Source organism: Myodes glareolus, chromosome 8 (assembly GCF_982192425.1).
Source record: "Myodes glareolus chromosome 8, mMyoGla1.1, whole genome shotgun sequence".
In the NCBI taxonomy this organism is placed as follows: Eukaryota; Metazoa; Chordata; class Mammalia; order Rodentia; family Cricetidae; genus Myodes; species Myodes glareolus.
In genome coordinates this window covers 78,903,128-78,915,783 of record NC_142033.1, presented here as the reverse complement: position 1 = coordinate 78,915,783, position 12,656 = coordinate 78,903,128, and the positions used below count along the sequence as shown (strand labels likewise).

Below are 12,656 nucleotides of genomic sequence, written 5' to 3'. Positions count from 1 at the left end.
TGTCCAAGTCCACTGCATTCGTGTCTGTTGCTAAGTGTTCAGTGCAGTTCATAGCCTCGGGTGAATAGCCCGAGCACAGCCTGGAGACAGCCCGCGCCCACCGCGTTTCCCTCCATCATTTGTAAAGGGCTACAGGACCAGAATGTTTGATCAGAGCTGCAACTGAGGATGAGGCAGAAACAGATACCATGAGGTGCCGTTCTGATCTGCACCCCGGGTAGCGATCCTCTTTCTGTCAGCTTATCAACTGCCCGCTCTTGCCATGTCATGTGGCTCTTCATCCTCAGGAGATGAAGTTGGGGAGGTGGGCAGGTGGTTCTGTAGGTGACAGGGATAACAGCAGCAGTGATGTGAACCGTAGAGCTTTTCTGGGCTCCCGTGAGGAGAAGGAAGTGTGCCCTGCTTTTCTAGACAGTTTGGATGGGCGGTGGAACCTACGAGCCTACAGAAGCAGCCAGGGAGTCCAGTCACAGAGCTGCTGAGTGTCCGCGTGTTTCTTAGTGCCAAGGAGACTGGCATGGACCAGGAACACTGTCATCCTGAGAAGGGCAGCCTCTGGTCATGGTTCCGACTGTGGGCAGTTGCCCTCCTTATTCTAAACAAGGAGGAAGAAACTGGAAATACTGGTTATACCCTGGTGTCTCCTGTCCTGATAGCTGTTGATAACTACATTGGCAGGATACATCTTGATGCATTCCCTTGACTATAGACAGTCTGTCCAGAACTTAATTGAGTAACTCATTTGCAGTCCTAGGGCTGCACTCTGAACACCTTTTGTTTATATAAACACATATTGTTTATCCCCATGTTTATATGGGGATGTGGGATACAGATAGCATCTGATCCACCCCCCCCCCCCATTTGTCTGTTTTAGACAGTGTCTCACTGCGTGTCCTTGCCCAGCCTGAACTCTCTACGCAGATCAGGCTGGCTTCAAACTAACAGATTCACCTGCTTCTACTTCCCAAGTTCTGGACTTAAAGACGATGCTCATGGCCAGCCCCTAGCTGTTGTTAAACTCAAGTTTCTGGTGTGGCATAGGAACTCCTTCTATACATCTTTTTGGTCAATTACTTGAAAATATTGATAAAGTTTATATTTAGGGTAGTTTTCAATATAAAGAAAATTAAGCATTTGTTTGGTGTATTTATTTAAAAGTCTGTGTAATTCAGAATGCTTAATGACTCAGTATCGGTACATTGTTAACCAAGGTCCGCAACCTATAGTGTAGGTAGGGAGTTTATTGGGTGTTGTTCATTCCGTGAGTTTGAACTGTTGTCAGTGACATGTACCCACCATGACAATGTCAGTCCAAGAGTTCAGATGCTTTCAGCGTTTGTCTGGTTTTCTTCTTACTCATCTGTCCCCTTAGCTCCTGATAACCACTCATATTTCACCGTTTCTGTAGTTGTGTGTTTTCTAGAAGGACTCACGTAGCAGGTGGCATCTTTAGGTTGGCTGCTTCATCTTAGTGACAGACATTAAATGTGCCTCTGTGTCCTTTCATGCCCTCTTGGGCCATTTCTGCGTGGCGATGAGTATTATTCCGCGTTGTGGAATTCAGGTGACATCCCAAGGGAGAGCCTGGTTCCTCATGCGTGCCTTACCAGTGTGACTGTGTACCAGGATGCCTGTGTGCCCCAACTGAAGGCTTGCTGGAATAAAGTGAATCATAGCGTTCTGTTAATCATGGGGTCCAGCATAGTCAATGTCCTATAAGGTCCTGTCACTAGCTCCCGGCATTTCCAAAGCCATGTGTCAGTTTTCACCTTACATTTATTTATGGACTCCTTCCCCCACCCACCCATCAAAATTTAATATGTACACGTGGAGCCGAGGACACACAGATTCGCACTAGGTGTTTCTGCCTCAGTTGCTGTCTAGTACAGAAGAGCTGGGGATGTAGTTAGGGGAAAGGTGAGTGCAAAGACAGAGGACCCCTGTCTCTGCCAAGAATATGAGTCATGATCTTGATGGAATAATGGCGTGTCCCAGATAGATGAGTGGTCATGTGTCACATGTTTCTTGAGAAACTTACTGAGCAAGATAAGCAAGAGTCTATAAATAATGTCCCCATCAGGGACTAAGGTCATACTGCTGCCTACTGCTCCAGATTGTGAACTGTAGTGGCCAGTCAGGTCCCCTCTGTCTCCTTTTCCAGTTCCAGAAAACTCTTGGAGAACTGGACTGAGCCAGGGGTCTGAAGTGGGAGAGCAAGGAGAAAGCTGGGGAATGTGGGAGGTCACGGGGGCAAGGTCCTTGGCAGCCACCCAAAGGAACGAGAAGCCAGTCCAATGCCTTGACTCCCACAGGGACTTTTAACTGAGGGCCGCAGCATTCTCTGCTCTGTGTTCCCTCTTCTCTTTGAGCCTTCACAGCTGCCTAGCGAATAAGGTGTTGCTCAGAGCTGGGGTGTTAACTGAGGTCTCAGCTTTGCCTGGGGTGCTTTAGTGAGCTGACCGGGAGAGTCCAAGGGAAGTTCTTTCTCGTCTTACGTGGCGACACAGTCAACAGGAATAAATACGTACAGACTCCATGCTCAGTTTCATATGCACAGATCATAGATCGTTCTAGAGAAAGCAGCCCATTTTGCAGAGAAAATCCGTCCCTGAGTGTGACTGTAGAGACTGTGGGCAACTTGAAACCACCCTTCAGAGCCCTCCACCTTCTCTGGGTCCCACTTCTCATGCTCCCCAACGAGGAAGGACTGTTCCAAACTTCCGCAGGGTTAGTAGAGTGTAGGTTCTGTTGAGTCCCGGCACTGACACAGCCACGGCCTCAGGGAACCCGCTTTGGCTGCTGTTCCCGTTGTTGCCTGAGAACCCCTTGCTCATGTTTCTTTTCCCTTTCAAGGTGGCGGTTCCCTGCTCTGTGCAAGTCCACCCGGGCCAGGTAAGACCGTCACATCCCTTTGGTACTTGGTGTGAGCAGGTAGGGTGGTCTTCCTGTTTGTTCAAGCTCTGTTCTTGCTGAGGACTTGGCTCACCTAGAGGGTGGAAGTACACTCTTGCTTGTTTTCATTAAGATCGAAAATCCTGTTGGACTAGGTGGCTCACACCCTTAGTCCCAGCACTCAGAAGGCAGAGGCAGGTGGATCTCTCTGATTTTGAGGGTAGCCTGGTCTATAGAGTAAGATGATACAGCCAGGACTATACAGAGAAACCCTGTCAGGCTGGAGAGATGGCTCAGCGGTTAAGAGCATTGCCTGCTCTTCCAAAGGTCCTGAGTTCAATTCCCGGCAACCACATGGTGGCTCCCAACCATCTGTAATGGGGTCTGGTGCTCTCTTCTGGCCTGCAGGCATGCATGCAGACAGGATATTGTATACATAATAAATAAATATTAAAAAAAAGAAACCCTGTTTCGAAAAACAAACAAAAAAGATGGGAAATCCCTGTGCCCTTTTGTAGTGGCAACTTTCAGATCAGTAGCATTTACCTTTGGGGTTTGGCCACTTGGCGAAAGGTACCTAAGCTGTCTTTAGTGTCAGTATCAGTGTGTGTCCCAGGGTGGCTTTGTAAGTGTCCCAACAATGCCAGCAAGGTCACCTCTGACACGTGCTGTGCCCTGCTTTTTATCCCACTGACAGTAAACATAGCAACACTTTCTCTTCTGATGCGTCATGAGGTGAATGTAAAATTTCCCTCTGCTTCTCAAATGAGTCTGCTTTGAGTGCCGTGGCCTCCTGCCCTCTGTGTTTTCTTGGTCCCCACCCATTGTTTCTAGTGACTTCTTAACTGGGAGGAGGCCTGTCGACTGGGAGGTGGAGAACAAGGTTCTTACTGTCAGTCAGGAGTGGCCCTGAAGAGGCCGCTGTGAGGCTGCCTATGGCTGTGTGTGGAGCGTACACTGCCCCAGCCTTACTTGTGAGGTAAAGAAGTGGCCTGCCATCTCTCCCAAGGTGCCTTTCGTGTATTGTTTGACTCTTCCCTACTGGATGGGGTCATGCTGCCCCCTGCTTCTCCTGTATGTAGCACCTGGTGGCTCAGTTGGTGTCTTTGCTTGTTTTCCTGCCTTCATGTCGTTGTGGACAGAGCCCAGAGCTCTCTAGACACGAGGCTGGTGCTGTGTGTCTCGTAGGGTGGTAGAACGTTCTCTGAGGGCTCAGCTGAGAGGTGGCACAGCAGCCTTGTTCTCCTGGAGAAGTCACACTGAGGTCCTGCCTCACTGCTGTGCCTCAGCTTCCTTCTGTTTCCAGTGAGGGTGGTGGCGGTCCGTGACTTAGCTGGCAGCCAAGCAAATGCCGAGGGATGCTGGATCGGCACATCACAGGTGCCTCGTTTACAAGGTGGCTGTTGTGACTTGCCCCTTTGAGTGCGCTCTAAGGTCTCCTTCCTTGGGAATGTAAGCTATGCATCTGACGTCATTGGAGGGATTTCTACCCAGCTATAAAGACCATGTCGGAGCACTGAGTGCAGAGTACTGTAGGGTTAAATCCAGGCTGCTGTGCTGGTTTCAGGGCTGCCTAGGGCCACTGCCACTCCCTCCCCTTCACTTCTCTGTAAACCGCATAGTCAGGGTCCTGAGACACGTCTGCCTGTTTTATGCATGTCTTTGTTATAAGTGTAAGGGTGCCTAGATGTATGTATTATGCCTACCTATAATTATTATGTTTGTATGAATAGATGCATTACACATGCATTTGTTGTATTTAGATGAATATGTATTATTTATAAATGTTGTATTTGTTGTTTATAATTTTCTTATGTGTGCATATTGTATATAATTACTGATTGCTATGCCTATGAATTTGCATGCATGTCTGATATATGTGATTTTTATGTGTACTTGATTGTGTATATTTATACATATACATAAATATAAAACATACATTGCTTAAGTTCTGAGAAATACATTGCTAGGTGGTAGTTACACAAACTGAGGTGGTATAACCAAATCTAATAGCATAGATGATGCTTAATTTTTAAAAATGTTTTAAGCTTCTTTTGTTAACATCTAACATCCAAACACACACACACACACACACACACACACACACACACACACACACACACACAAGCTGAGACTCCCGTTGTCACTGCTGCCTTCCCTGGGCTGTGTGGTGCAGTGTTCCCTGTGTGACACCTGCCCCACGGGAGGGTTTTGTCCCTACAGTCCTCCGCATTATTTCTTAGTACAGAGAGCATCCAATATTCCTTGTACTCCTGGTCCTGAATGGGCTGAGAACCCTCTAGGGTTGGCCTTGGAAGTTGAATTGGCTTGAACTTGCTTTCAGTTGTCACAGGGAGAACACTAAACATGTGACTGGTCAGGTTACCTGAGAACAGTCTTGTTTTCCTGGTTGTCATTCACTGAGTAATTTCTCTGTGTCTGACACTTTGCCTCCTGAGGTCACCTCTGAGGCTTAGTCAAGGTCCCGAAGGTCATCCAGAAGTGGTGTCTTTGCCTGCAGCTGTGTACATGCTGAGGCTAGACGTCTTCACTGAGTCTGTTCTGGAGTTAGTCACAGCCTGGGTCCTAACGGCCCTAACACGCTAGGCTTGGCCACCCATCCTCAACACGTCAATTAAAGAGACAAATAACCGGAAGAACCAGGGAAAGAAAACTTACTCAGTGTGCTCATTGAGGTCCGGTTCACCCCCATTCCCACCCCCATCCTGTCTTCATGGGCGCTGATACGCAGTTAGGTCTAAATAGAGGTTTGCCTAGTTGAGCAATCCTGGTCAAGGTTGGTCCTATGTCATCGCGGGCTTTTTCTCTCCCACAAGGTGGTCTGACTAGTTGCCAGAACCATGTGATCCCTTCCTGGGAGAGTCTTCCAACTGGCACCAGACTTTAGTTTTCCCCTTCTCCCAGCGTGAGTTTCCTAGGGGAAGTTCCAATTCTTTGGGAGCCATTGTCTCAGCCGTCTGATAGGCGAAGGGAGGGTCACTCCAGGCTCTTTAGAATATCTTCCCTCCTGCCAGGATGGTTACAATGATGGTTCTAGTGTTTAGTGTAACGCATTTGTAAAACAAGGAGCTGTCTTGTGCAAAACTGCCCACTTGGTAAAAGTGGGGAGGAAATTAGTGGTTATTTAGGGCTGCTGTATTTCCTGTCCAGGACTGGTGACCATCTCATGAATTCACAGGCGTGTCTGTGGGATGCCCATTCTGGACCAGTATCTGCAGACGCTCTTCCAGGGTTCACGGCTTGTGGATGAACTTGATAAGCACAGGTTTTGTTGTCCCGTGTCTTCTGAGTCCCATATGCCATTCCCGGTCTCAGTGTCGTCTGAGCTGACATGACACACACGTCCTCTGGGATACTCTTGGCTCTTTCTGCCTGTGACATTAGGGGTCCTGGTGACTCAGCAGACCTCCAGGTTGGGGAGCAGGTGGCTCATGTGCCCTCTGGGTGTGCTGTATGCTGTAAACTGTTGCTGGCAGTTTGCTTCTGAGGGCTACCCTTTTGCCTTGCCCGTGCCTCTGTCCTGCTGCCTGCACCACCTGCCCTGCTGCTGTGACCTGAGCTGGTGGCCTTTTCTTCACCTGTAGCGTGTGCTGCCTGCCTCTGTTTGGTAGGTGTGAACCCGCAGAGTTCGCATCATCCAGCACATTTCGGCTCAGTGAGCCGCCAGGTCTGTCTGAACTCCAGGAGTGATGCAGGTTTGCGGAGTGACAGTTTGAAACTCTGGCATAATTCATTGTCCTGGACAGTAAGAAGGGCACCCTGCGCCTTGGCAGGTGGACTGAGTGACAGCCTTTGATCAGTGACTGACTCTAGGGACGCCACTTACTTGTGGGAACAAAGGTGCCTTCATGATGGGGTGAGGGACCTTTGGAACGGCTGCCAGGCATTTTCCTGGGATGCCTGGCCTTCTGCTTCTTTGCTGACGGCAGAACCTGTTTGCCCTCCTGGCTTCCAGAAGCAGGAGCGGGATGTGAGGTTAGAAGAATACATGAACTGAGAGTTAGTTGATGTGGTTGAGAATAGGGGCTGGAAGGCAGACCTCTCTCTGTAAACCATGACGTTGTTGATGAGGCAAGCGTGCAGTCTGTGTGGAAAGGAAACCATGATGATTAGCTGTGTGTGTGTGTGTGTGTGTGTGTGTGTGTGTGTGTGACAATGAACACAGGGTTTTGTACACGTTAGGCAGGCAAGTCCTCTATCAGGGAGCTGCAAGAGGACTGTTATAGCCCTTCATTCGATTTTACTTTGAGACAGGGTTCCGCCAAGTTGCTGAGGCAAGCCTCGAACTCGTGCTTCCCCTCTTAGCCTCCAGGGCAGTGAGGACCACAGGCCTGTGCCACACAGCCTGGATGGAGCCAGGCACTTTGTCTGAAAGGATGGAAAAAGGGGGGGACATATATGACATAGGAAATACAGAGGATGTTGATCCAGGTGATGGAACATGTCCTGACCCAGAGCTGTCTTGTGGTTGTCAAGGTTTGCTTCATTGTAACTTCATTCAGACCCAAACCCATCTGTGAATAGTGCCATAGGGTTTTCAGAAAGGTCCAGGTGTGTTGTGGGTTTACGGTCTGTTTATATCTGTTTATATCTGATGAGAGAGGCAGGGCCTGTAGCTTAGCTGTTCTGTACACCTACATATGTGTACATGTATGTGGTCACATGTACATGTAAGGAATAGAATGTAATAGTACATACAAGTGTCAGACTAAACATAACTCTGGTCCTTCCTAGTCCATGATGTAGAGAATCCTATGATGTCGATCCGGGTTCCTTTTCTGTAAAATGGCGTGTCACCACTTTCCTATGGGGGCCCTGTAAAGACCGCGAGATGTGTTAAAATAGTGCCAGCTGGGCATGGCGATACTTGTCTTTAGTTTTCCAGAACTCGGGAGACAGAGGCAGGAAGTGTGAGTTTGAAGCCAGTCTGGTCTACACAGCAAGTTCCCGGCCAGCTAGCGAGTTATACACAGTGAGACCCTGTCTCAAAAAACCATCAAAACAAAATGAAACAGAAAAATCAAGCAAACATATAAAGACACAAAAGGTTCCCAGTGTCCTCACGCTACACGGAACACACAGGCTAAATGTGCAAAGCCTGCTTTGCTTTTCCTTGAATTGCAGAGGACAATGAAGTCTTTGAGTTTTGTGGTTTTGCTGTTTGCTTTGTGTTGTTATCTTGTTGTTTTGGCGTCTGACAGGGAGAACCAGTCTGATGAGCTCTGGAGAAATAAATCCTCTACTTCCTGAGAGCAAGAGTATGGAGGTCATGCACCGTTGGTGTCCAGTGGATCCTGTGTGGAGACTGGGCACTCGAAGCCTGGGCGTGGGATAGCGCTGTCAGATGGGTGTGTGCATCTCTTGTTGGTAGCTGCCATTTTGCAGGGTCAGATCCTCAAGCAGAGACCTAACCACGCTCACAACAGTAGCTACTGTTTGTATCATATATTTCTATGATAATAATATATGCGTATTTTTGGTCGTGTTTTTACTTCACGTACTGTCCTAGGGAGTAGGTTTGTATCAGTAACCAGGGAATCCTGATCACAGACACAGGAGTGGCTTTTCATGCTGGAAAACAGGAGGCCCTTGGGGACAGAGGATCTGGGGGAGACTGAGCAGGTTGAAGTGGGATAAGCAAAGGCAGAGAAGCAGGCTTATAGCCATGCTGGTGTGACTTACCCCAGGTCACATGACTATAAAGTGGGCAGGCTGTGTGGTCAGCAGCACCTGGGGAGCTCTTGTCCTTGTTTGGCTAAGAACCTCAGGCTCGTTTCTCACCAGCTGGTCCTGTCTGGTCTTCCAGCCCTCTCCACTTTGCTAAAGTGTGGGCATCGAACCTCTTGTTCTGCCTCCTCCCAGAGAGCTCTAGTGAGCATTGCAGGTGGCTGGGTTCAGCGCAAGTTCAAGGAGGCACAGAACCCAGAGATAGGCAGAGCTCCCTGTCCCCAGGATTGTCGACACCCTGTGGGTCAGGCGGAGAGCAGCCTGGCTCTCTGGGCTGGCTGATGGAGACACATGCGTCACTTACTTACTGGCTCTTCTTAGCTTCCTCTCCATCCTGTGGGTTTCAGCCGAACCGGATGTCCTCATAATTGTTAATGGATGAGTGGTTGTGGGTGGACAGGGTTTAAAGCCACCGCCCTAAACACCTCCCGCGTGCTCTTTTTCTTACCTTTGCTTTCGTCACCTTGAAGGACCGATCTGAAGAGAGCGAGGTGTGTATTGGTGATGAGGGGCGACCCCACGGTTGCCCCTTACAATTGAACTCACACCCAGCCTTCCATGTGAGGAAGCGTGCGTGGTGGAGAGAACAGATGGCTGGTATCCTCATTTTTCTGGGTCCCAGAGGGCACCTCTATGGTGGTATTGTTGGAGAAGTCCAAGTCTGGTCCCTGGCATGCCTAACAATGTGTGTTTAGCCACTGGTCCTTGAGATGCCAATTAAACAAGTAATAGTGAAAAAGCAGAGAAAAATTTATTTCCCAATACGGTCACACTGGGGAGAGGAACAAATCAATAGGGCCAGTGACTGCCGAGCATCTTCTTGAACCTGACATGAGGCTGAGGTTTAAACAGAGGGCAAGAGGTTTGTGTTACTAAGTAGTCTTGGCCAAGGTGTGGTCCTGTACATCACTGACCCATCTTTGGCTCCAGTTTCTTCTACAAGTAGTCAGAGCTGTGTGAAATCTCCGTGAGGCTGTCTTCTCCTCTGGCTGACACCTGGCTACAGACATTGCTTCTAGCATGAGGTTCCTACAGAAACTCTAATTGTTACATCTAATTCCATTGTCCCAATAGTTTGCTAGCCAGAGGGAAGCATATATCTCAGTAAATTCCTTGGCTCTTGCCGGGAAGTTAAGAGAGTATAGAGACAACTCAAAACGATTATGGTTGCACCTACTACAGACCTGTAACTCAGGGAATGTGGACATGTAGGACATCCACACAGGGAAATATGAAGGTGTCTTGATTAGGGTTTCTGCTGCTGTGGAGAGACACCACGACCACGGCAACTCTTAGAAAGGAAAACATTTAACTGGGGCTGGCTTACAGCTCCAGAGATACAGTCCACTATCATCATGGCGGCATGTAGGTAGACATGGTGCTGAAGAAGGAGCTGAGAGTTCTATCTACATCTTGATCTGCAGACAGCCGAAGGAGACTGTGTATCACACTCTGGGCATAGCTTGAACAAATGAGACCTCAAAACCCATTCCTATATTGACACCTGTCTTCCAGTAAGGCCACACCTCCTCTTAGTGCCACTCCCTATGGGTCAAGCATTCAAACACACGAGTCTGTGTTGGCCATCCCTATGTAAAGCACCACAGCAGGGAAAAGACCACGTGATGGTGGAGGCAGAGATGGAAGCAATGTGTCTCTAAGATCCCAGGACCGCAATGGCTGTGTTAAGGTGCAAGAGGCAGGGCCAGCATTGCAGTCTGAGAGGGGTGTGGCCCTGCAGACTCCAGTCTCTCATTTTTGGTCCCATATGTGGGGGAAAAATAAATGCCCGTGGTTTTAGGGTGTGCAGTATGGGGCCCTTGTTCTAGTAGGCTCGGGAAGCCAATACTCTAAGAGACCTTGTCATATTGCTTAATTGTTCCCTAGCCAGAGGAAGCCACTCTGGCTGCAGAAGTGTGACGTAGCCTTCCCAGGAATAGCATGTAGTGGGCATGGAGTCGGAGAGGCTCTGGTGAGGGAGAGTACAGAGAGATGGTTCATGGAAACAGACACAGCCTTTAGCTTTAATCTGTCAGGGGCACTGGGCAGGACCGTGACACCTTTTTCTCCAGGAATCTTCAGGGAAGGACGGCAGAGCCGTCCTCCCAGGGCTTCCTATCTTGCCAACAGGGATGGAGTGAGCAACATTGTGGTAGGCCACCCAGGACCAGGCCAGTGTCCACGGATGGTTTTCTGGGATGCCTGACTTGAGCTCAGACCTTTGCCCACCAGGGCCTTGTTTCAGCTCTGCTCTAAAGGATCCAAAATGTTGTTACCCTGGAGGCCCAGGGCTTTGGGAAGTCTGTGACCCCTCCCCCTCAGTCACAAGCCAGACTTTGATCCTGCCTTTTCTTTGATTTCACCATTCCCTCCCACACCTAAAATAACATCCATCTTTTGACTGTGTCCAACTGTGAGGCTTTTAGTGTTCTGGATTTCTGAGAAGGGCAGCCCCAGAGAGGAGGTTCCTGGCAGCCTGGTGCTGTCCTCTGTAGCTGGGAGCTACAAGTCTCAGCACCGATCCTACTGGGAAATGGAAAATCCCCCAACAAACACACCCAACAAAGCCAGCCTCCCAAATGCTGCCTGGCTGCCTTTTGTCACCCGCATTTGCAAGCCAGGTTGGTTCTCCCTTTGAGCTATTGTCCCACCTCTGCAGGTGGAAGGATTGTGAGGCAAGGCCAGGACGTGTTGACCTTTGGTGGTGTCAGCTTCCGCACAAGGGGAACACAAAGCCTTAGCTAATGATTAAATGCCAACGCTGGGCTGCAGGGCCTGGTTAAATGACTGCTGGGTTCTCACCACCCTGTCCACTCACGGTGTAGATTTTAGGCTGGTAGACCGCCCTGGACTTGCTCTAGTAAAGTGAGAAGAGAGACTGGCAGGGTGACAGCCCTTGTCCCTGTGGCCCCCGACCCCTCCTCTCCTCTGATTCCCCGAGGGCCACCTCCAAAGCCGCTTCCTCTTAAATATTGACCTGAATCCCCAGGGTACTATAGCCAGCCTCTTTCTGAAGGACTCACAGGAAGCAGGGATTTGAGTGACGGGAATGCTGCCAGGTCTGGTGGCTACTTTGCCCTGCAGTGAGCCAGACAAGTTAGCTAAATGGGATTCCTTTCTTTTTCTCATGGCCATGCATATTAATATGGAAACATTGAAGACAATGACCGTGTTTGATCTTTGAAGGAAGGAACTATGACTACGGAGTGGAACCAAATGCTTATTTGTTTTCCTACCGTTAAACATTTAGAAAACATCTTTACTAATTACTTGAGGATTTCATGTAATCTATTTTGATCATTTTCACCTTTCTCTTCCCACAACTCCTCCCAGATCTACCTCCACCTCCGTATCTTCTTCAAACTCAGTTATTATTATTATTATTATTATTAAAGTCCATAAAGTTCATTATGTGCTACCCATGCATATATACTCCTATGTGTGGGGCTGTGCACTGGAGCATGGTACACCTACCATGTTAAAAACATGGCTCTCCCTCACCCAGAAGGCATCAACTGTCTGTAATTTCCCAGTTAGAGACGGGGCTCATGAACTGCTTTCTACATCCATGTTGGAATGTTGACTGGCCTGGTCTTGCTCAGGTCTTGTGCAGGCAATGGTAGCAGCTGTGAATTCATGAATGGAGGGATCCTGTTATGTCCAGCAGACACTGTTCCTTGCTCCAGACCTCCCCAGCATCTTGGCTTTTGTAATCACTCCACCCCCATCCCTTCTGTAATGGTTCTTTCTGAGCCTTGGTGGAAAGAGGTAAAGATGTCTCGACTGTGGGCCCACACAAACTCCACTGACCCTCATCCTCTGCATTTTGATCTGTTGTCAGTTTCTGTGTTAACCACTGTCCACTGTCCAAAGACTCCTTGGATGAAGTCTGAGAGCTGCAATGTTCTATGGGTAGAGAGATCTGAGTTCATAGACAGTTTGGTTCATTACGCTTGTTTTAACTGAATCATACCAAATTCTCCACTGGGGCCAGTGAGCTCCCAGCCATGGGCTCT

At 48.9% G+C, this 12,656-nt stretch overlaps 1 protein-coding gene across 6 annotated transcripts in view; it reads left to right on the top strand.

The window, feature by feature from the left end:
- The window catches only part of Tns3 (tensin 3), a 246,093-nt gene that overhangs the window by 93,037 nt on the left and 140,400 nt on the right, over positions 1 to 12,656 (top strand). For 5 of the 6 annotated variants that reach the window (XM_048450104.3, XM_087909179.1, XM_048450105.3 and 2 more), the window contains one exon: positions 2,854 to 2,892. The exons of the other annotated variant lie outside the window; for it this stretch is intronic. In XM_048450104.3, coding sequence (XP_048306061.3) covers positions 2,854 to 2,892 — 39 coding nt within the window. The remainder of the gene's footprint in view (positions 1 to 2,853; positions 2,893 to 12,656) is intronic. 6 annotated transcript variants of the gene reach the window in all.